Here is a 23,208-nt window from a genome sequence, read left to right as displayed (position 1 = left end):
CCCCCAGCCTGTACTGGTGCCTGGGGTTCGACCTCCCCAGGTGCAGCACTTCACACTTGCCCTTGTTGAATTTCGTCATGTTCCTCTCCACCCAACTCTCCAGTCTGTCCAGGTCCTGCTGAATGGCAGCGCAGCCTTCCGGCGTATCAGCCACTCCTCCCAGTTTTGTGTCATCAGCGAACTTGCTGAGGGTACACTCTGTCCCCTCATCCAGGTCATTGATGAACAAGTTGAAGAAGACTGGGCCGAGTACTGAGCCCTGGGGAACTCCACTAACTACTGGCCTCCAACTGGACTCTGCCCCACTGATCAGAACCCTCTGAGCCCTGTCATTCAGCCAGTTCTCAATCCACCTCACTGTCCGCTCATCCAACCCACACTTCTTGAGCTTCCCTATGATGAACCATGTGCTTTGCTACATTCAAGGGATCCCCAGTTTGCTGCTGACAGCAGTAGACCAAGGACTTCAGAGCCCATGCTGGAAGGGATCACACCCTGGGGAGCACAATCCTTTCCAGTCACCCCAAGGAGCCCTGTCCCTCCTTCGGATCCATCCTACTCAACCCATCCCTCTGCATTCTCCTTCCCTACCCAGCCACCTGCCCTGTCCTTGTTTGTCCAATTCCAAGTTTGTGCTCCAAAGCCTCGGGCACCAAGGCTTCACAGCCGAATCCCCTAGATGATTATTCTTAGTATTTTTAATCAGGAGCAAACCAACTTATTTTTCTTTAATCACCTTCTTGGAAACAGCAAGACTTGTTTTGGCTGCAATCTTCTCAAACTTTTCATCTGTTGTAGACACCTAATAGGGAAAGTTTAAGGCCAAAACCTTAAAGTTCAGGAAAATCACAAGCAATTGAAAACAGCCTTGTATTATTTACAGGAAATCCAACACAACCTTAATAGACAGTGCTGTCAGTTCTGCTAATAATTAAAGGGCAGCAATCTATTACATTATTTTTAGTTATGCCCTTACTCTCCTACACACGAGGGTCTTAAAATATCCATGCATCTGGGAAAAGTCTTTTTCCGTGTCAGCACTTGGATTCTGTCCCATGGGATAAATTTGCCACACGCATACAGCACTAGTACCAAAACCATTTTAACTCATTACTTATATAAATCAAAACACAGGGAAATCGCCCCTGTGCAATCAGTTTAATTACATTCTCTCCCCACCCGCCTCTGCTATGGATGTGATAGATCGGAGCTCTAACAAAGCTGAAATTCAGAGTGCTGAGGGAGGACTCGCTCAGCTCTGGTCGCACATGCTCTCCAGCTCCTGGGAGGTCCGAGTGAAAGTCTGAATGAGTTCAGTGGGTACGTCACGGTGAAGTCTTTGGACACTTAAAAGCGCTGGCAACGGAAAAGCCTTAAAAACCTCAAACAAACAAACCACTGAGCTGACATTTATTTCCGAACAAAGAAACCCTACCTAGCACCCTGTGTCCGATGATCCTGGCCATGAAGCGTGTTGGGGGAGGGGGGGGGAGGGGGTAAGGGAAATTTCTATGGCAGCAGCAGCTCCCCACCACCCCGGTGTGCGGGACTGAATGAGGTCCAGGGCTGGCACACGCGGTGCATGGTGGCAGCTCTCCAAAAGTACATGATTGACGTCAGTAACTTGTGTAATCATCCTGCCTTAGCTTGAGTCTATAAACAAAGTTTTGGGGGGTTGTGTGTTTTTTATTTTCTTTTTCATCCAGCTCTCGGTAGTTGTATTTTCTCATAGGACTGGAACAGTGAAAATATTTGGAGAAACCTCCACCATAAACTAAACTGCAGCAATCTGAAAGGTCTGCCTGCCATCGAACCTGTCCTCCTGAGCCAGAAACCTACTACTGGATTTGCTTGTATCTTAAAGAAAGCCACCACTGGAACTCCTTGAGAAAAGTCTTTAGAAAGCCTCAAAACAGTACAAATCAGAGCCAAAAAAATACCTCACTGATTATGATTGATTTCCCCCTTCCCCAACAGCCTTTTTTTATTGCAAGTCTAGCAACAGACTGTACCTTCTAAAATCCTGGGAGAAATCCTCAGCTAGGGTAAAACGTCACAGCTCCATCCATACCACTTGCGATCAGATCTCTTGCACGTAAAAGGTGAGTTTTGCCTTCCTAAAGGCTAAAACATCAGGGTAGATTTTGTCTTCTTTAACGCATACTCAATGCAGTCATCTCAAAGCAGCTTTGTTTCAGCTTTGTTGTAATATTGACAGATGATTTTGGCTACACAGCAACTGCAAAATCTGTGCACTGATGAATGTTGCTCTGCAATGTTACCTGATGTTCTCCAAGTGATTTACAGAAAGCAAGATAACAAACATAGTGCTTGCTTTCTTCAAAGCGATTTTTGAATCACATCTAATTGATCTTCAAAACAAACTCTGCAGGATGCACAGCAATACTGTCCTCATTTTCAGGAGGAGAAATGGATGGGACACTGTAATGCTTTAAACAGGGCCATAGTTAAGAGAACCTGGACTGGAGATGGAAACAGCTTTTCTCTTTCCAAAGGTAATTCCAGTGAAAAGTGCTTCAGCGAATTTGCATATCTTCACTTGCAATTATTTTCTGGCACTGTCATGTCTCAAATCCCTTGCTTTTTATTTTTTTCTCAAATCCATACTACTGCTCCTTCTCCCTTTCAAACTGAATATATACACAGTATATATATCCCCATATTCCTTGACAGCCTTTTATGTTTTCTGCTACAAAACTGACAAAAGATCCTGATGTGGATGAACGGCAACAATGACAGCTTTAAAAAGTATTACTGGAAAGCCAGAAGTTTAAACTGTACTGCCTTTCCACTGTCTGCACCACAGGTATTGATCCTTGCCTTGGTGATGGATGTCCACATCCTTGTTGATGTATTTCTCAAAATTGTGATAAAGATGTTCAAGGATGAAGGCCAGTTGGTTATGGAGGATGAGACCACATACATTACTGCACAAGAAACTCTGAAATTGTGTCACCTAAAAATGGTATTGATATGAGGAAGAAAGACTTAAAAAGCATCATGCCTACCTTGTTGATGTGCAGTTGCTGTTGCTGAAATTGCTGTTTGTGTTTCTCCAAGAACTGCTGGTGCTGCTGCTGGATCACTAACTGCTGGAGGGCCTGGGCATTCTGGGGAAGGGGAGCAGACTGCGTGCGCCCCAGCGGGCGATGCTGCCGGAGTTTGTGTATTGAAGGGGAGACCCTTTCTCCACCAACCAGAGACTGTGCATGGAGGGGCAGTCCTGAAAGATACCAGTCTGAAGATAATATGGAGGAAAAAACAGCAGAGAAGGAAAAAAGGAAGAAGAAAGGAAGGGAGAAAACGTCTGTTGAGTAACGCTGATGGTGACAATGATGTCGTGACAATGACAACGTTAAAACCAGCCACCTCGCCATTTACAGCTGAAGCATCCTTAAAAGAGATCAGATAACAATTAATTATCATTGGACAGAGTAATACTTTGCTTTATTTTGAATTCTTTGTTTGCTTGTTTACTCAAGAGACCCTAGAGAAATGTTTCATTTCTTAAAATCAGCGATACTTTATGGACCCTTCCATTGCTCGGTGGGTGACATGAACTTAGATCACAGTGGTAGTTTGGAGAAGTTAAAGCCTTACAGCTTGCCTAGGTATAGGGAGTAATCCTGGGTTCACTTCTAGGAAAGCAGCAATCCAAGTTGCCACCCCAGAGCATCCAGCCTTTACACCTTACAGGAGGTTCACTGGATCTGCTGAAGGATTATGGATGCTGATGAAGCTGCTTCCCACTCTAGACCACACAGGGGAAAATGTCTGCCCTTGGCTGTGCTACGCTCCGCCCCATAGAAATGACTAGGGATGAAAACTTCCACGTGATAAACCCCCGACCAGGTTTGCATTGGAGAAAGGCATTCGCTTGAAGCATTTCAGGAATATGGGAGTCACCAGGCTTCATTATTTCGGTAGAAATAAGCTAAGTTAGAGGCCAAGATGACAAATAGCTAGAATGGTTTCCGTCACAATCTTGTGTATAGATGCTAGTAACTTAATGGAAACATAGGTTATTTTGGGATAACTTGTGTTACTCACATGCCTTTGTAATTTGGGTGTCTCTGATGACTACCATGTGAAATACCTATCTGAGCTCCGATAAGGGCACCTCTTTAGGAATTGTCTTGCCTTTTTAGCTGTTCTTGGGGTAAGCCAGGTCTTGCTCTCCTCTCCCAAAACATACCTTCACATACTTCTTAGAAAGCTGGCACATGAAGACACACTCAACACAAAGCCCAGCCTTTGGAGGAGTTGAGGATAAGCCTTTACTTTTGCTCGTTACACCTTGGGATAGAAAGGCATCATGGGTGTGAAGTGCTGTCTCCCTAATGTGGATAAGGCTGCACACACTAAGAAAAAAGTACTCGTTTGTTTTACCTCATTGTATAAAACAAACTAAAGACTGCACAAGTGGCCAGTAACATTCAGAAGTACTGCCCAGTTCAAGCATCAGAGAAGCTGTATCTTCTTTTTCTTCAGTCTTTGGTCGAGAAGAGAGAGAAGCTGCCCAGAAGTCTGCAGCCAGCTGAATACAATCGGTAAGAAACACCTTGACATTTCTGTCCCAGGACATTACCTACTTTTTCCCACTGATTCACAGAACTGCTCTATGTGGAAGAAACCAACCCATTTAAAAGCCTCTCTTCTTTGAGAAAGATTTACCAAGTTTCTTCCACCCTTTGCTTTTCTGAAAAGAATCACGTAAAAGTGTATCTTATGTTATAAATGCGTGCCTCTATAAACGCGTGCGTGTATACACACACACACACGTATGTCTGTGTGTGTATGAATATATGAATAATTTGGAAAGATGTGGTCCATTTCCCTTATAGCACAGTTCCTCTTACCAAAAGTTAAAATTAACAGAGGAAGGGATCCTATACAGTTTGCACAGGACACCCTGGAAGACTACTTTCCTCCAACTGAATGACTAAGGTCCCCCTGTGAAAGCTTTCCAGGGTGATGACTTGTTCCTACTCCAAACATACATGTCAATGTGAAGGATATTATCCAGAGTGATCTGTCACCATAGGAATGGCAGACCTAAGGAATTCTGCTCTAGTTTCCCAAACCCCCCATGTCTACCTTCCGGCACAGAAAGACCATGCCATCGTGCTGGATCATTTCGCAGCTGTTGGGAGACTATCTCCAGAGCTGAAGGCTATCAGATGAATAGTAATAAACTCCACTTTGCTTCCAAGGAATTTCAAAGTACTAACTGTAGTTTGGCAGCCAGTCCACTTAGGGCTTTTGAGACCATGTATTAGCTTGCTCTCTTTCAGTTGCTGCATCTGGAACGTGTGTTTCTTCTTGTTGCTCTTTTGTATAGTGAGTATTTCTCCTAAGTGTTGGTTTATAACACGTTGTACTGACTCTGAAAACACCACACGTAGCAGGTGAACTAGAAGGAATACACTTGGAACAAACAGAGTACACTGTAAACTGAGGAAAGCTTTGAGAGAGGTCAAATCGGAAACAGAACAGCACTTCTTCCTACATGTGCTTTAAAGCAAATGTCAGCGCCAGCAGAGAAGAAAGTTTTAGTGATAGCATAAGCAGGGAAATCTTCCCCAACGGCTCTTCATGAACAGACCTTGGGCAAAGGGCAACTGGAGAAGAGCTATGTCATGACTCTGGGCAACCTCATCATGCCACAGCAACCATGGCAGAAGGAGGTAACAGAAACTTACGTAAAGGTTCAAGGAATCTGCAGACACCACTCTCTTGGCTCTGAGAGTGCTGGCTAAATACCACACTTTTGTGCTTCAGCTTCCCCATAAGCTTATCACAACCCCACGTATATTCCTGGGATGTGAATGTAAAACCAGACACAAGCCAAACCAGAGCCGTGCTGTAATGCTTCAGTGATCAACATCTCTCAAAGAGTTTCCATCAGAAATGGAATGAAAGAAATAAAAATCAACACATCTATAACTTACACAGAACACCTTTTGTCCCAACATTACACGCTGTAAAACAGAAATGTATCCTACTGGGGATTATTGCTCTGAATCAACCCTATTTATAGAAATATGCCTTCCCATAGGTACTTAATTCTGAAAATATGACACAGGGAATGATTCAAAGCAATTAGCATACTGAAAATGTAACATATACAAACAAATACAATCTGTCTGAATGCAGTTGACTTTGCCATGTTTTTGCCATTTATAATAATGATGAAAAGCAAGTATTTCAATCTGAGATTTTGTAAATGTGTGCCTTTCATATATGGAATAGAAACGATGCATGAAAAACAGGAAGGGTAATCATAAGACACAACGTTTTTGTCTCCACTTTAATATAAAGCGGATAGAGGTCTAACTATATAGTTTTAAATTGTGACCTACAAACTTATGCTTTAGTTATAGAAGCAAATACTATTTATTTCTACTAATATTCATTTTGCCAAAATGACATGGCAGCTTCCCCCTACCTCTGGAAGAGGTGAGCAACCTCTCATTTTGCAAATGCCACCACTATCCAACGCATCAACAAACACGTCCTAAAGGTTACATGGTATACCTACAAAACGTACAGATGATGCAATACCTCTCTTGTGCAGGAGAACAGACTTCACAAAAAACAACAGATGTCACTTGCTCTCTTTCCCCAGATGGGACTGAGTTTTGCACATTATCTACGGAGCGCTCACCTGTGACTAAGGGAGTTTGTGCAGTTGGCTGTTCCAGTAAGACCATGTGTTGCAGAAGAGGGTTATGTGCAGTTCCCCCATCTCTTTCCAACGTTGTAGTGCTCAAGTAGGGAGTGAGGTGAGTGCCAGGAAATAAAGAGATCCGTTGCTGTAAGGTTGGGATAGTAAGCCTCTCTGCATCCTGCTGTGCTGATCCTCCCTGCAAACACACAATTGATGGCACAGTGGGTTAAGGGATAAATCAGTGCAAGTAACACTTCAAAGGCTGCATCCCCCCACCACTTACACTGGAAGGGCCGGTTGCAGGCAGTCCTAGCGTGATGTTGGGCAAAGAAGGAGATGTGTAGAGCGGAAGCTGTGTTACCGAGCCTTCACGATTCACAAGTCTGTGAGCCAGGCTGGTCTAGAAACAAAATCAAGAAGATGGACATAGTGAAAGAGTATCCACAGATTGGATCAAGGACACAGTCCTCACAAGACACTGTGAGGACACATCACAAACGTACAGAGCTGACATTGGAAACACTGAACGGAGGAGCTAAGCTGTGCTTCAGATCTAGTCTAAATAGGCACAGACTAGGTTCATGCCCTGAATGCTGGTGTCGTGGCCACACAGGGGCAACAACACCAGGATAATCAACAGAGGGATGATCTCGCTCCGCAACTGCCACCAACATTGCTGCCCTACAGAAAGACCTTTTACAGTTTATTTGATCTTTCTTGGAGACTAAATATCACCTCTTCATCCTCACCGGTACTCTGCTTCTGCTCAGTCTTCATGCAGCGCCACTGCAAAAACCTTCTGCAAAGAAGACTTAACAGCTTACTTGTCCTTCTCAAGTATTTGCCCTTCTAAAGCTAAAACAGATTACCTAAAAAAATAGCATTACAGTAGCTGTCGTTCTCCTTAGCAAATCACAGACAATTTATGCTATTTAGGAGTGTGCTTTAGCTTAAATCAGACTTCAAAATTTCATCAAAAAGCCTTAAGGTTGCATTTATGTAGCTATTTCCTGATTTTCAGGGTGAAATGTGAGATTTACTGAATTATCTTATGGCCATTTAAAGCAGGAACATTTAGGTAAAAATACCTTTAATTTCAAAATAAGATTGATTTGAAAGACGTGCTAGAAAACCCATTATAAAAATTACATTATTTTAAACTGCCAGATTTTCCTGTTAGGAAACAAGTGTTCTGATCAACCCGAATCCTCTGCAGGTGATTTTCCAACTTAAATGAAATAGGATTTAGATTTCAAAAAGACTTTCTGTAGAATTTCTACTGTTTAATTCAGGTGCTAATGTGAAAAAAAAGAGATTATGATTAATTTAATATTACACTATGGAACATTCTATACCAATGTAACAGAGATCTGAAGAATGGCTTTATACATTTTAGACCTAAATTCATAGTCCTGTCAGACACTGAGGCTTTGCAGGTTATTTCCTTGGTTGCAGGGCTGGGACAGCTCTGGATAATAAAACCCTGGTTTTCCCCCTCAAAGACTCTAAGGTGAAACTTGAAAAAACCCTGCAGCAACCTATTGGGGGAAAAAAAACCACATAAGAACTAACACTGAAAAACAAACATTTTCTATAAAACTGTCTTCAAAAGCAATCCTGCCTCCTCGATTAATCAAAATCTAACTGGACCAGATGCCAGTTTTAACAGGACACCCCACCTCTGCACTTGAGGTTGGTGCTGCCTGTGCAAGAAGGACAGAAGTAAAGCCTTCCCACGATGGTGTTTGTCACCATTATCAGCCACTGGGCTGCCTTTTCGTATGGATTCTTCAATGTGCCACTAACTTGCCAGTCATACTCCCAGTGTCCAACTTTGTCTAAATTCCTGACGTTCAGCAAAGTCACCTAGTTTTCATACGACCTTGTGCAAAATTTCATCTGCAAAGTGATTTTTTTTTCTTATTTGCTTTTGCCTTCTTGTGCTTTCATTAATGTCATTCAAGCTTACTGAAAATATATTACAGATCAGTTCTCCTGTAAAAAGAGTAAATCTGTTTTTAAGATCTCAGTTCACAATTTTCTGCCCCAAAGGAGGAAATTTGCAGGGTGCATTTTGCTGTTGAGCGGTACGTGCTAAGGGCATGTGATTGTGCATACCCACACACCACTTTTTCCAAGTAATTTCAAGCACTACTGGCAATTTTACTTTAATTTAAATTACATAATGTTAGCACGCCAGATCGAGAATAAGATAGTTATTGTCAGCAGAGTAATGAAATATTTTACTGATATCATAAACGAAACAAAACTACATCCATTTTCTCTTTGAACAATCAATACTCTGTAGTTGTGCCTCAAACTATCTCCTGGGGATTTGTTTTAAAAACAGCAGAGAGAAAAACACAGCAGCTTGACACTATCAGCATATGATATTTAGCAGCATTATCATCACTTTAAACACACAGATCCCATCTATGGGTTGTACACAAACATTTTTTTGAATTGCACAGAAGAGAACAATTTCAGCATGTACAATTTTCATCTGCAGTCAAGTACTTTTTATAGTCTTGTATTGGTTGCAATGGCAATGAATATCATATACCTTTCAGAGGTGGAAAAACCTTTAGATTTAAAAACAGTATTTAAAAATAGATATTGTCTGTTTTAAAAGGAGGCAGGGAGCTGTAGTCTTTCCACACCGAAGGCACGCATTGAAACTTAAATAGTGAACCCAGATACCATCCTCCCACGTATCTGAAATGGCTCAAGAGGTGTCCTAGCAAACTAAAAAGCAAAGAGACATAATTCTCATTTAAAATAAAACATGAAGGTAAGCATGAAACACTTAAAGTTGGCAATATTATTTTTTCAGAAACATATAAATATTTCTACACAATTAAAAGTGAGAACATGAGAAAGCCTGGTCAACTTGTATTAACAAAATCTCCAACACTTGGGCTACCAGGTAATACAACTTGTACTGAAGAAGAATATTCTAAAGAAACCAAAACCCTACCTTGCCCAGCTATTTTTTCCCAAATGAACCTACACAGGAAAATGGATCAGCTAGTATCACACAACATGAAAAGCTGGAAGAAAGTGCAAGGTTATTTGCCCCCAAAACACATGCAAAGGACTAGGACATTTAGCTAAGCCATTCAAGTATGCCTGAAATGCTGGGAGGAGAACAGTTTGTGCAACAGGTTACTGATGTTCTGTCGGCCATCACATAGTGATTTATGTTTCATTCTGTTCTGTGATGGCAATGATCCAATATATTTAACACAGTCCTGGGCAGTTTTAAAATTGGAACTGCACAATCATTTGTATGTTACATTTTTCATCTATTCCAAAAATTATAAAAAGGTGAAAAAAACCTCTCACCATTACTTTCAGGGAAATGAAAACTAGATTTTTTTTTTTCCGTCCTTTTTGCATAGGTTGTTTGGACATGGTGCATAAAATGCTGGTCTTGTCAAAATTCTAGATGAACATGCTCCTTTCCTCACACGCAGTGGCATCACTGTGAATTATCCACTGCAGTACAGTTGCAAAAGAGGCAATGACAATTCCCAGGGAAGGGCTTTGGCAGTACAGGGATGTTTTTTCCAAATTGTCTGCATCGCTCATGCCTCAGCCTAACTTAGAAAATTGCTGTGTTATAAGCAGTTGATGAAAAAGAGTTTTTCTTATAGTCTGTGTCCATTTTATTAGGTATTGGTGGTCTAGTCACAGATCATTAGCTCAAATTATTTACTTGAAAAAGAAAATGGTTAAGGAGAGTACTACAGCTTCACATTCACCTGCATGAGCTAACACCAACTTGCAGGAAGCTGCCTGCTCTGGTTATATCACAAGAAATTGTTGAATCCTCTAGTTTTTTCACCAGCAGTAATGGGGGATTTGCAGTTTGCTAAGTATAGACAAGATTGACAGCTCCTGGATCAGCAAAACCAGTAACTAAGCGCTAGTCTTCCTGGGGCTAACAAAGATGTGCCCTCAGCTCAGCTGGTCTTCAGTTCTGCAAGCCCAATAAATAAACCTGTATGTAAGATACCTTGTCCCAGGTCTGTTCCAAACTACTACATGGTTGGCATGCATCTCAAAAGCCACATCTCTTTAGAGCAGCTTCAGCTGCCAGTGTCAAGTGAAGACTCCACCTTACACTGTCTTTAATCTTTATAATAATTGTCTAAATCTTGTAAGGTTTACAGTAGACTAGAGTGGGCGTAGATGTGTGTTGGATAATTTGGCAGGGGAGAGGGTGGAGCAGAAGGCATATTCCCCATATTAAATGCTGTTACACTACATTAGAAATAAAAATAAAGTGAAAATCTGTACAAAAGCAAAAAGCAATAAGGGCTTACATTTACACCATAAGAAGCCCTTTTCAAGCCCAAGCCTGTTTTTACAGTCTGATGTTAAGACAGACACTACATTCATGGGGAGAACAGCTAATGATAAGCTGGATAAAAAGAAATGCACCAGTAACATTACACAAGCACACTGGCTTTCTACATGCAAGGTTTATAGTGGGAGCCAATTAACATGGCCCACACCCCAATATCTGCCCTTAGAAAAAGGTGGGCTTCAGTAACCCTGAACACAGGAGCTGCTGTGTTGAATCAAACGCCAGTTTACCTGGTCCAAAACCCTGCCCTTGACATCCGTAGCAGATGTATCAAGTGATGGTGAAAGCTTATGGGATTATAAACTAGCACACGGCATCAGGTGCCAAGCTTTCAAATCCCTAAGTGGCGAGAAAAAGGTTAAATTCATTCCTTTTAATGCAGTTCTGGTTTGGTCATATTTAGACTAACCTACTGCACATGGCACACAACTAGATACAGTGTATGAGAACAGACTCTCCCAATTTTAAAATACTTATATTTGACCAGGAAACGCTCTTCATACTTTACCTTGCTAAATCACTTCTTTTTTACTCTCTCCACACAACAAAACCACTACAAGTTACCACAAGCAGCTTGCGAGCTGGCTCAAACTAGATTTAATAAACAGATAATGCATCCTGTCAGCCCAGATTGAGAGGTAATTCCCAAAGTCTGCTCTAAGTCACGACCCAAGGTTGTTTTTTTTTTTTTCTGCTGTGGTGCACACCAGTTTGTACACCTAAATTCCTAAAACTCTGAAAAAACTGATTAGAAACCCAAGCATTAAAAATCAGAGTGAAGAAGGGCTCTGTACCTCTGCTTGAATACTTGTGACTGATCCTGCAATTCCATTCTCGGCGCTTATGTTATTGGAGCTGTTGTTTGGAGAGCTGGGACCAGATCCAGGAGCACTGTTGCATGCAGAGTCTAAAAACACATTCAAACCCAACTTTTAGTGCTACAAACAATCTCTGCAATGGTATTTAGACAGGTAACAACCCCTTGAGTTTTGTTTTGGAGGAAAGCAATCCTCTTCCTCCCCATTTTCCCTCCTAAACCTTCCCAGGGCTCTTAAAACACTTTCAGCTGGTCTGTCCAAGTACCTACTTACCATATTTATGTCTTCTCCTCATGGGGATTTCTCTTACAGTATATTAATAACTCTAAATATGATTGGAAGATAATGAAAGACATGGAAGGCTTGAAGAGGCAAAACTGGAGGATGTCAGATTGTCTTACCTTCATGTTTCTACAAATGCTTCTCTTACCCTCTTTAGCCTATAACCTTAACAACACCCTCTTGCCATATATTGCATCAGACTTCATGCTGGAACAACCAGGGAACTGTCTCAGCATTGACATTTTCCCATGCAGGCTTTTGGTGCATCTGGATTTACTGGAAATATGCTGACAGCACCGAGCCTTCATGCTGATTGTGCATGAGAGCTGACCTCTGCTTTTATAAAGAAGCACTGGTGCAGGTTCTGGTGCAGGTGATCAGGCACAGGTGATGTCCCCATCCCTGTCACCTGAGAAGTGCCCACACCATGATGGGTCCTTGGAGAAACACGACCTGCCTTGGGCTGCCTTTCACACACAACAGCTCCCATGGCACTGAGCTCCCCAAAACTGCCTAGGGATTGACTCACAAGGATGATATTTTGCCAGGATGGCACATTAAATCACTTTAAGAGGCTTAAAAGCTGCCTGATTGACGTGGGACTGGACGGACAACTGGCCATGGTCATGGCTGAGTGCATTTTACAAAAATCAGGCAAAACTCTGCAGGGTCCAAAACAGTAAATCTGTTTCAAATCACTGCCTTTTTTTTTTTTTTTTTTTTTTTTTTTCTTTTGTAAGTCTTCTCCACTCAGGGAGTAAAACAGTTTCTCATTGGAAAGACCCAAGGCAGAGTTAATCCCTTAAAATAATTCTGTTATCACCTGGACACTCAGAAAATCCTCTCAGCTTTGTGTATTTTATCAAGACGTTCCCTGTGAACTCACTAACCAGAACCACAGAGATGACCAGCCTGAAATCAAAGCCTCCCCATTAATGATGCAGAAACAACAAAGAAAAACAGTGCATGAAATTGCAACAGCCAGAAAAATTCCCTCAGAAGGACTCTCACCTGTGCCATACTGGTGTATGGCACAGCTTCCACTGTTTCTCCTTTTATTTTGGAAGGTAAGCAAGATTAAAAGTTTTTTTCTAAACTTTACTCCTCCCCAAGCACAGGATTTGCCCCAACGCCCAAAGAATCTCCCAGTGGCTGCAATGGTTCAGGCTGCATCAATCTCATAATTGCTCTCAGATGCTCCAGTTGAAACAAAAGTCAATTGTTACAATTTAGGGTATTTTAAAAAATTATTTCTTTTGTGGCATTATTCTGTACGTACTATTTTGCTATTTTGATCCTTACAAGCACTTCCAGCGAAGTAGCAAAGAGATTATATTCTTTTTTATAAAAGAAGTCTTGTTGCTTTTTGTTGGCTGGGCATTTGGGGAGGCATCTCGCTATCAAGAAAACTCAGCACTAACACCCAGCTGAGCACCTAACATTGAACTTCACTGTGGAAAGCAGCTTCAGAGAGTCTTGGTGTTTTGAAAAAATATGCTGATTGCATGGAAAATGCGTGCTTTTTCTGGGATCATGTCATTAATTACAACATACTAGATCTTGTGCATGCTACCTAGACATAGGAAAAGTACCTGGCACTTTCAAACTGTGACTCTGTGAAGATGTATTCTTGAAGAATTAAACATAACTTCTATTCCCTGAAGTAGGTCTTCTTTTAAAAGTTATTTTCCATTCAAAAGTCTGCTCTTACTGTAACAACTCAGATATTTTTCTAGCCAGGCTCCAGGCTGGCTTCTTGAGCCAGGTCCACGCTCAGCAAGAAGCAGGAGCTTCCACTGCCACTTCTGAAGGCATGACTGGGACCAAACGGTCAGCCATTAGGGCTTGATTTATCCTAAAAGCCGCAAGTCATATAGCAATATACGAGGAGCAAAGTGAATTTGATTTCCAGATCTGACATAAATTATGCTTAGCTGCCGAAATCATCTATTCCCTCTGCAAACAGAGAGGCTCTGACACAGAGCGGTGCGTAGCTGCCCCAGGGTCTCCCAAACCCACGTGGCTCTCTAAAGAGAGCTCACTTTGAGTTTGTTTGAATGATGACAGTGTACCTTAAATAGTGAGACAAGTCTGGAAAAGCTGTCACAGAGTGGTACTTACACAGAGGCATCCCTAGATGGTGCTAAGAATTAACTTTATGGTAATCTACATAGTCTGCTTTACTCTGATCCCTCCTTACAAACTTCAGTCCCAGAAGAATACTATTTTTCAACAACAAACTGTCAAATAAGTAGTCAGAAATATCAGCTATATTTATTAAAAAATGCCTTACGTGTTTTAAAACTTTGGTGTAATTATTTAACAAGGAACTATGGCAGTCTGCCCAAAGCCTAAAACAAACAGGGGTTATAAGGCATTTACTGCTGGAAGATGACAGCCATGAATTACAGCCTCCCCATGGATATTAATAGGATATTAATAAAATTTGAGAATTTTATTTTTCAACAACCTGTTGCTAAAAATCACAGAAATGCTTGGGGTGTGTGTGTGAAATAGCACATTGGTGGCAAATCTACACCTATCTATGCATGTCTTAAAATGAACTGCAAAAAAACTTTGAGTTGGTAACGCTGTCTCAATAGATGGGTACCCAATGGACCAAAGCTGCTGACGCACACCTGCATCACCCACGGCTGAACTCTGCCAACTTCACCCAGGTTTCGTCAATGCTGAAGAGGCACATGAGAGACCCAGACTGCGCAATTAACTGGAATGCAGGAATTAACTTTGGAAAGGGACATCTCATTGAATATGTGGCTGCCAGCACAGATTTGTTGCTTACCCGACGTACCTGTGACATCCAGTGGGCGCTTCTTAAGAGCAGTAACTACCGGACCATCCTTTCTACGCAAGAGAGGGCTGCTCCTTCTTTCAGCAACTTTTTGCTTTAGTCTGGATCGTAATTTCAGATTGGGTTCAGATGCTGAGCAGAAAAAAGAAAAGCAAATAGTGCTTTGGTTAATATTATTTCCATCGTTCTTTTACTCTACGCAAAGGCTGGGTTGCAGTTCAGCATTTCCAGAAACCTAAACAAAATTAGGCATTTGATAGCATATATTTGGAACAAAGACTTCTTAATAATGAACAGGTCCCAGCCTATTTTATATCTGAATTCACTGGCAATGAAAGTCAATAGCATTTTAATCAAAAAATAATAACCATCCTGCAATGTCTTCTCTCAAGTGAAGACACAAACTTACAATCTGCTGCGAACTCATTTGGACTACTGCAGAGAGCACCATTCACATCCCCTAGTTTCCTACCTCTGCCCAATTTGCTTCCAAACCAGTGGTAAACCTAACTCATGGGATCTAAAAAAATCAATACTCGTGAGACTACTGAGATGTTGCTGTTTGGTCAGCGTGGAGCATCATCATGGGGCTGAGACACTATCTGAGACATATTGCTGACATGGGCAGCTCCACACCCTTGGAGTCATCCGACCCCAGGGTGAGCTGGTTTACGGAAGTACACCAGGAGGGGGGGAAAGAAAGCATGAAAATCAAACCCCACAACCAAAATAGGTGAGTATTTTCCTGCTGGTTCACGTTGCTGAAGCAACTAACCTGGGAGTCAGATGAGCCTGTGTCAACCGGAGCCAGTGTCAACTCAAGAAAAAGGTCATGAGAGTGTGGCCAAGGCCAGAGACAATGCCAGGGAAGAGGTGGTTTATTTATTTGGGGAGCAGAGCGCTTACATCATTACAGCCAAAAAGTTAAACCATATCTAAACCCACATAAAATACTTTGAAGATTCAGGGCTGACAAAGATAGGTACACGTGTATTTCCTGAGACCACAGTCTGACTTGCTTTGTGTACATCATACCTTTGAAAGACTTTCTTAAAAACTTCTGCTGCACCCAAATCCTGAGATTTAATTTCTCCAAAAGTCAAAGCAGAGCTCCTGAGAATCCCTAATGCCTCTGGGTTAATGACAGCTGGCAATACCGAACACATTTGCATGACACAGCTTATAAAGTTTTTATAAAGGTAATGAAGCCTTAAGTCAAGATTCCTCATGCAAAATAATTCTCTCTGTAAACTTTCTGATCTCTTGGCTATACATGAAATATCTGCTTTGGCACTTGAGGGTTCTTGACAGTTAGGAGATTTGTGAACTGGCCCAATCTTTCCCCTTCCTCAACCTCTTAACAACTCTGCAGCTTAATCCTCTTGAACCGGCAAATCCTGTGCTCTCACCATTAACGACCGATATACTCGGCTCCCTGTACTCCAGGGCCAATAAACTACATTTCTTTAGAAGAATTAGAATAGAGTTTGACCATTGGGTCACATAAAAGATCAAGCCTGACAATGTTAATTGCAGGGCTCAAAAATCAGAAGGCCAATGAATTCAAGATCAAATGCTTCAAGTTAAGCCATCAAAACAGTTCTTTGATGAAACTTTTGGGAGGAAAAAAAATAAAGAGCTTTTCATGTCTGTTTTGGACAGAAAAATGCCAGCAAGAGATAAAGGGAGAGCTAAAAAAAGTGTCAGCCTCCTCAAGATGATGCTTAAAATGCAGTATGAAGTGCCTTAGCAAATGGGGGAATCATCTTATAGGGCATTTGCATATAAAATGGCAGGGGACTGAATGCAAATCTGTCATTTGCTCAGAAGGCAATATTAGAAGAGCGGACTAGTTAAAATACAAGCATACACTCTAACTAGCTACTTTGTAAAGTTCTCTTCAAAACAGAAGTTGATTTACTATTTTAAAAGTAGTGGTGAGGTATGTGAACACGCGATACCTCATCCCACATTCTTTAATTCACAGCTTTAATTTGTTCCAAATATTGAGTATTAGTAACTGCCTAGATGCTCCAGTCAAGACCTGAAAGAACAAATGGGAACATGTCACAGCTAGATGCCGATACATCCATTTTAGGTACATTTGCACTGCCAACCAGTAAATGAAATATAAGCCTATGCCACAGCTGTTGAAAGGATCTGTCTTCTGACAAAGAAAAACATGACAATAAAAACTGTACTTCAGTGCAAATTTTATTCATACGCAATTTATACCCTGCATGCTGTTCACCTGAAGTACGTTTTCTGTTGGGAACAGACAAGTAATTGTGCGGCTTTCAAATACAGAGAATGAATTGGTTAGAAACACCTTAAAAATAGGCAGGGAAACAAAAGATCTGGGGTCACAGATTACCCAACACGACCAGATACGTCCCATATGTAAAGCCACAACAAATACATCCTTCCATGTAACACGAAGGGAAAGAACACAGCAAATTACAGCCTTAAAAGAGGCAACACCTCAACAGTAAGTTATGGCAAAAGCAGCGTATTATAATTTGTCACACAAAACTATTTTCAGGCAAAACTATTCTGTATATTTCTCCTTCACTTCCTCAGCTGGAGGATCACGTTTTGAAACACCAAAAAGTGTATTTAAGGAACTGCATTTATTTAGTTCACTCTGATTTTGTTCCCCCAGATATAATCCCAAATCTAACATGTCCTCAAGACGTCAGAGAGCATAATCCCTACATACATTTAATTGGGTGCTATATAGACTAGATTAGGCAAATCAAAATTCAGCGCAGGCAGTGCAGAACAGTCTCAAATTCAAAAAAATTACATATAGCATGTTTTATAATAAAAGATGTGGCTGTCGACAGAGACATTTCCAAAATGCAAAACAATAATTTAAGCTTATTCAGATGGTTTTAAAACTACTACATAATAAAAACCATTTTCAAACTGAAGAGAGCTGCCCTTTAAAGGTATGAAATTTGAATTTAAGCAACACCTTAACTACCAATACCACACAGTCAACACAAGTTCAGTGTTCTTTCAGGAACACCAATTCCACTGAAAATCTCCTGATATTCACCTGTCAGGTAACATGCCCAAACAAAGCCTTGCTCCCCATCACTGCTAACTAGCATAAACTTATGAGAACTGGAGACTAAATTACAAAACTTACTGATCTTCTACATCTTAAGGTGAAGTCTTTTAAACAAACGCTGTGAAGTTATCAAAAAATCAGTTTGATTCTTGTTTAGCAAACAAATGAAGCTCATGCTGAACTCTGAGTCAGCTTCCACAAAGCCAGTGGGATTTCTTAAGCAGTGACATACTTAATTTGGCCTATAATAAGGATTTATAGAAAGAATATTATGGTTTTCTCTAAGCGATTAATAACAAGAACATAAGCCAAAAGCTTCCCTAGTTTTCACAGGCTCAAACCCAAGTCACCCCTCTTACACGTCACTTATTGCAGCAGGACCCATGTAATCCAATTCTTCAACATTTATGTCATTCTCATTGTTTTCTTCCTAGAATTGCATCCACTAAGCTGCTGAACTAATCTGACATTAAATCTGTGTAAGTCAAAAAACACAAAGTCCTGGGCAGAGTTTACCCCGTTCCCATTACCCATCCACATTTATGAAAAAAAACCCCAAACAACACACCATGAAAACCCTGATCTCAGCCCTTGCACATCTTAATTTTGGCAGCTGGGGACTGAGAAAGGCTGTTATTCTTTTATTATTATTTTTAAGCTCCATACTAAGCCTCACCAGCCAGGCAAAGGCCAACACAATTACGTTGTCTCTCTTCTAACGTCCAGGTCACCCCTTGGGTAACCACAGGAGAGGGAGACAGACAGCTGTCTGAAACTAGCCTTTTGCACAACCCAAAATTTGAATAAAGATGAATTATCTTTTGCTTAAGCAGGGGAGACCACACGTTTTGCTGTTGAGCATCTGCTCCCTACTCTGCGGCTTCTTTGCTCCCTGCCTGATCTATCCCAGATCTTCATTACAGCTCCTCCTTGTGCACAGTGTTCTCTCTCATCTCCAAAAATAGTGGATTGTGACCTATCTAGTCAGGCGGACCTGGTAAAGCTGGAATTGGCAAAATTCATCTATGGTCAAACAAAAAGACTGAAAATCATTTCACCGTTATCCCTCTGAAGCCCAAGCGAGCCGATGTTCTTGATTTTTAATACTTGTAGGCATTGACATAGAGGGGGACAAGAAGAAGAGGGTCCCACAAATGTACCTAGTGGGGACAGGTCGCACAGGGCAAAAGTGGCAGCAGAAAATTCCCAAACTAGAAAGGAAAACAAGAATTAAAACAAGACAGCCTGTTCTGCAGAAACAAACTATTTTTTATGATCTTGGTACCATGTTGGATGGCATCACCTGAAATAATACATCTAGGAACATAGGGGAACGATTAGAAAGGGCTAAAGATATTTGCTGGATTTTCCTCCTTTTCTCCTTACTCTGTGTTGGCGTGAGCACTGCTTAAGAGCTCCGGGGAAGGACTATTTATGGAAATACTGTGTCCTTAAAATGAAAATTTATTAAAGGCCAATATTTGGCACTTTTCATGCTGAAGTTTAATAGTCACAGCATCTCAGGAGTAGAAAGAAGGCTTTAACACCCATTAACCTGAGCATGCAACATCGACACTTTTTACAGCTTCACTATCATTTGCTTGCCTGACTACAAAACCATGAAAAATCACAGCGTGATAGAGCACCACAAAGGTTTCCTAAGATTTCCAGTTCCAAACCTGGACTAGAAAAAACAAACACGTGGAAATGCCGCGTCTTGTCTGTGTCTTTCCCTTTCCAAAGCCTAAATAAAGACAGCAGCTTTGCACAGTTCAAAGTATTATCTGAGAGGAAAGATGAGACATGGAAGGCAATAAGGAATAGAAAGGAGGTCCTCCAAGCGAGTTTCTCCAATAAAGCATTTAAAACAGCACTGAATTCTGTAGAAGGCAGGAAAACCCATGCAATTTCTGACAGCAACCAAAAAGCAGCTGTGCCTGTAGCAGAGGGAGCTATTGACTGCTTGAAAGTGAGGGCAGGGAGCAGCTACAACATCAGGGAGACCCCAGCAAGTGGCCCATGGTGACCACAGCTCTTGGGGACAATCTTCTTACATTAAAATGAGCTTCTCCCAAAAAACCCTCCAAGCATTTTAAACTCAAGAACTGCACTGAATTTTACTGAGATGTAAATCGTTAATATGTAAAAGTCCAAGGCAGATCAAAACACACGCATGGTGGTGTCCCCCCCACCCTTTGTCAGAGTCTCATGGACCAACCAAGCACTTGTTTTTGAGCTGCAATCTGCTCTGTACCTAGAAACTTTTCTCTCATGGCTGTGATGACTGAGTCCATGCCCTGCCCTGCCAGCTCTGTGAAGTTTGCCTTTTTTCCCCACTCCTTACCCTGTCACACAAGCAACTCCCCCTCCCCTTGCCTGACGCTGGGCTACTCCTATGGGAAGGAGCGACCTGCCCTACCTCCAGCCTCCTCCTGCCCTGGATGCTCTTCCAAGGAACTGTAAGAGAGCAACTTAAACCCAATGAATCAATCTCACACTGTCACACATGGTTGCAAACGGCTGAGGGCCAGGAGAGAGGAAACAGTGCATTGAGAATACTGTAGGACATGGCTCGAGCAATGCATGGTTTCTTTAAAGCTTGGCTGTTGTGTTTCATTTTAGAGAAATCACTCCAAGTTACCACTCTGGATGCCATTCACGCAGTGCTCGTGGTCAAAGATGTCCCACAGAGGAAGGCATACACTTGTCACACTCTCCTAGCTCAGACTAAACTCTCCTTTCTGCTAGACGCAGTTGCCCAAATGCCAAGTGTCTCAGCTCTGGCCAGAACAAACCTGGGAGCATATATACACATACAGGTGAAAGCATGCACATTCCTGCCAGTCCTTGTCAAGCAGAGATGGAGCTGAGAGGACCAAGGAGGAGAAGGTTGGGCTCACTGAATGATTGAGGCCTAGGTGCTGAGCCTCCTGGAGCCCCTGCTCCCCAAAGGTGAGACTAAACCAGAAGACTTCATCTGGTCTTCTACTGGAAGACGTTTCTCTTTCAATGCACCGCTGACAGTACTCCTCAAGAAGTGCTTTGATGGGAAGCGCTGGCTTTCCCCCATAGATCCCCAGCACTCACGCTACAGGTGCACCTGCTTTATCAGAGCCCTGCGCAAGGAAAGGGGGTGCCCCCTCCTTGTCCCTCTAGGCAAACCTCAGAACTGGAGAGGAGTGCCCATGGAACACAGTTCATATCCACTGGCACTGAAGAAAAACATGGGAGTGAAGAACTCCCTAGCATGCACTTAGACATGATTGCCAGAAGAAGTGGAGGAGCTAAAGCAAGCATTTGCTGGTCCTCCAACTGCATTTTGGTTTGTTCTGCTCTCTGCAGTTTCAAAGGGCTGGTCTGAAGCTATTTTTACTTTAATAAGTTACTTGTGGATGAAAGACTGATGTCCTTCACTTGGAGCAGGAAACAATGTTTATAACAATAGGGATGCAGGTCAGTGCCTCCTCTCAGCACAGCACACCCCGAGGCAGTGCGTGGGTCCCTGGGACACAGTGAGCCGCTCAGGAAGGCCAGACCTCTGACCATGTCAGCCAGAAGGACAACGTGGGTGGGAAAGCAAAGATGCTCTCAAACTTGAGTGACACTCCATGCTGTACAAAGCTCAAAGATTTTCTCTAAATTATACTCCCACACTACACTGGGATTTCAGCCTGCTCTATTTTCCTCTAAACAATCTTTGTCATAAAACAAACCACTTAAAACACTCCAATAATCAGAACCAACTCGGAGAGGTATTATGCCTCTCTTGACAAATGCAGTGTTTTAATTATTAACAAATCCTTTCATTTTCCCTTTTCTTTCCTTTAAATGCAAGAAGTTCAGAACAATTTCACCTGCTTGCTGCAAATGACACTCAAACAACTCTGATTCTGCAATCCTGTGAGGAAACCAACATGGGATGCTGGATGCTTTCCTCCCTCCTCTCCTTTGTGTGGAAAAAGAAGAATATTAGCAAACAGGAGATGGTTAGTGCCAGCCCGTGGGCTCCCCATCATGACCCAGTGAGCATACACCATGCACAGGCTCTTATTTGTGGTGCCTGGCAGGGATGTGCAGGCAGGGAAGGACCATGCTGCCTGTTTCATGACCAGCCCTGAGTGGGCAGTGAACAACTGGGACCCTGCAGCCTAGGCACGTCTCACCATCACCCATCTAAGTGCAAGTTGGGACTTCGAAGAAGTCACTGTTCCCAGTCTGCCCATGCTTGACTCAGCCAGAACAACATCATCGTCCTTTTCTATTTCTTTTATGAGCTGGTGGGCTGGAAGCTGAAGTGCTTGCTGGGACCATCAGCAGGGGCGATGTATCTGTCAGATTCCTTTTGCAGTAGGTCCCAAATGGTGGTGAAATTCAGGAAAACCAGTAGGCAGGGCAGCCCTCTAAGTGGCAGATGGGCCAGACTCTGCCCATTTGCACCACATATGGGCAAGTACAAGGAGAAGCTTTCTTTTTGTTGCATTCCTTTACTCCTCGAGGGAAGTCACTGCAGCAAAGAGGTGCATAAGCCATAGTCTGATGGTGCTGAGCTAAAAATTTCTCCCTGGACCTTTCCTGCCAGTTCATAACTGCATGGGCTGTGAAGGTCGAGGACAGTGGTTTTTTTCTTTACCACAAGCCCTAAGATACAGTACTTGACCTATAACCAGTTCTTCTTCTTCTGCTGTGACTTGTGCAGAAGGCAAGAGATATTGCTAGGATGGGAGGTTTTCGAGTAGAATACTTGTTCTTCCCTGGTCCCCAGAGAAACGGAGCTGAAAGAGGGGTCTGTGACACTTTCTACTTGTCAGTTCTCCCCAAATACATACCGCGCACATGCACGTGCTCATTTGCTATCTGGGCAGGAAATTCAGAGACAGATACTTGCCAAAGATGTCTTTGTAAGCTCCCAGCATGGCATTCAATTCAGTCTAGCTTTGGAAATAGTGGAAACTCACACCCTGAGATGCTATCCCACAACTCTGCAGTGAAAACAGATTTGGGACCACAGGAATCCTTCGCCTCCTTAAAATCTTCATGCTCATCAACGTCCTTCTCATCTTCACCTCCCCAGTGCAGCCAGCTGTGATACTGCAGGGAAAGGAAACGGCAGGACCCAGAGCCTCAGTGATGCTTCACAAAACAGTGACTGTGGCTGCA

The 23,208-nt window shown here is 42.3% G+C and overlaps 1 protein-coding gene across 5 annotated transcripts in view; it reads right to left on the bottom strand.

Moving 5' to 3' along the window:
• The window catches only part of HDAC4 (histone deacetylase 4), a 245,483-nt gene that overhangs the window by 67,356 nt on the left and 154,919 nt on the right, over nt 1-23,208 (bottom strand). For 3 of the 5 annotated variants that reach the window (XM_035890270.1, XM_035890272.1, XM_035890271.1), the window contains exons 7-11: nt 14,976-15,107; nt 11,858-11,970; nt 6,975-7,091; nt 6,689-6,887; nt 3,030-3,259 (exon numbers count right to left, since the gene is read on the bottom strand). In XM_035890270.1, the coding sequence (XP_035746163.1) occupies nt 3,030-3,259; nt 6,689-6,887; nt 6,975-7,091; nt 11,858-11,970; nt 14,976-15,107 (791 nt within the window). The remainder of the gene's footprint in view (nt 1-3,029; nt 3,260-6,688; nt 6,888-6,974; nt 7,092-11,857; nt 11,971-14,975; nt 15,108-23,208) is intronic. The other 2 variants (XM_035890273.1, XM_035890274.1) reach the window with 1 other exon arrangement.

This window comes from Egretta garzetta, unplaced genomic scaffold (genome assembly GCF_000687185.1).
Source record: "Egretta garzetta isolate BGI_Z169 unplaced genomic scaffold, ASM68718v1 scaffold732, whole genome shotgun sequence".
In the NCBI taxonomy this organism is placed as follows: domain Eukaryota; kingdom Metazoa; phylum Chordata; class Aves; order Pelecaniformes; family Ardeidae; genus Egretta; species Egretta garzetta.
This window is presented reverse-complemented; position numbering and strand designations above follow the sequence as displayed.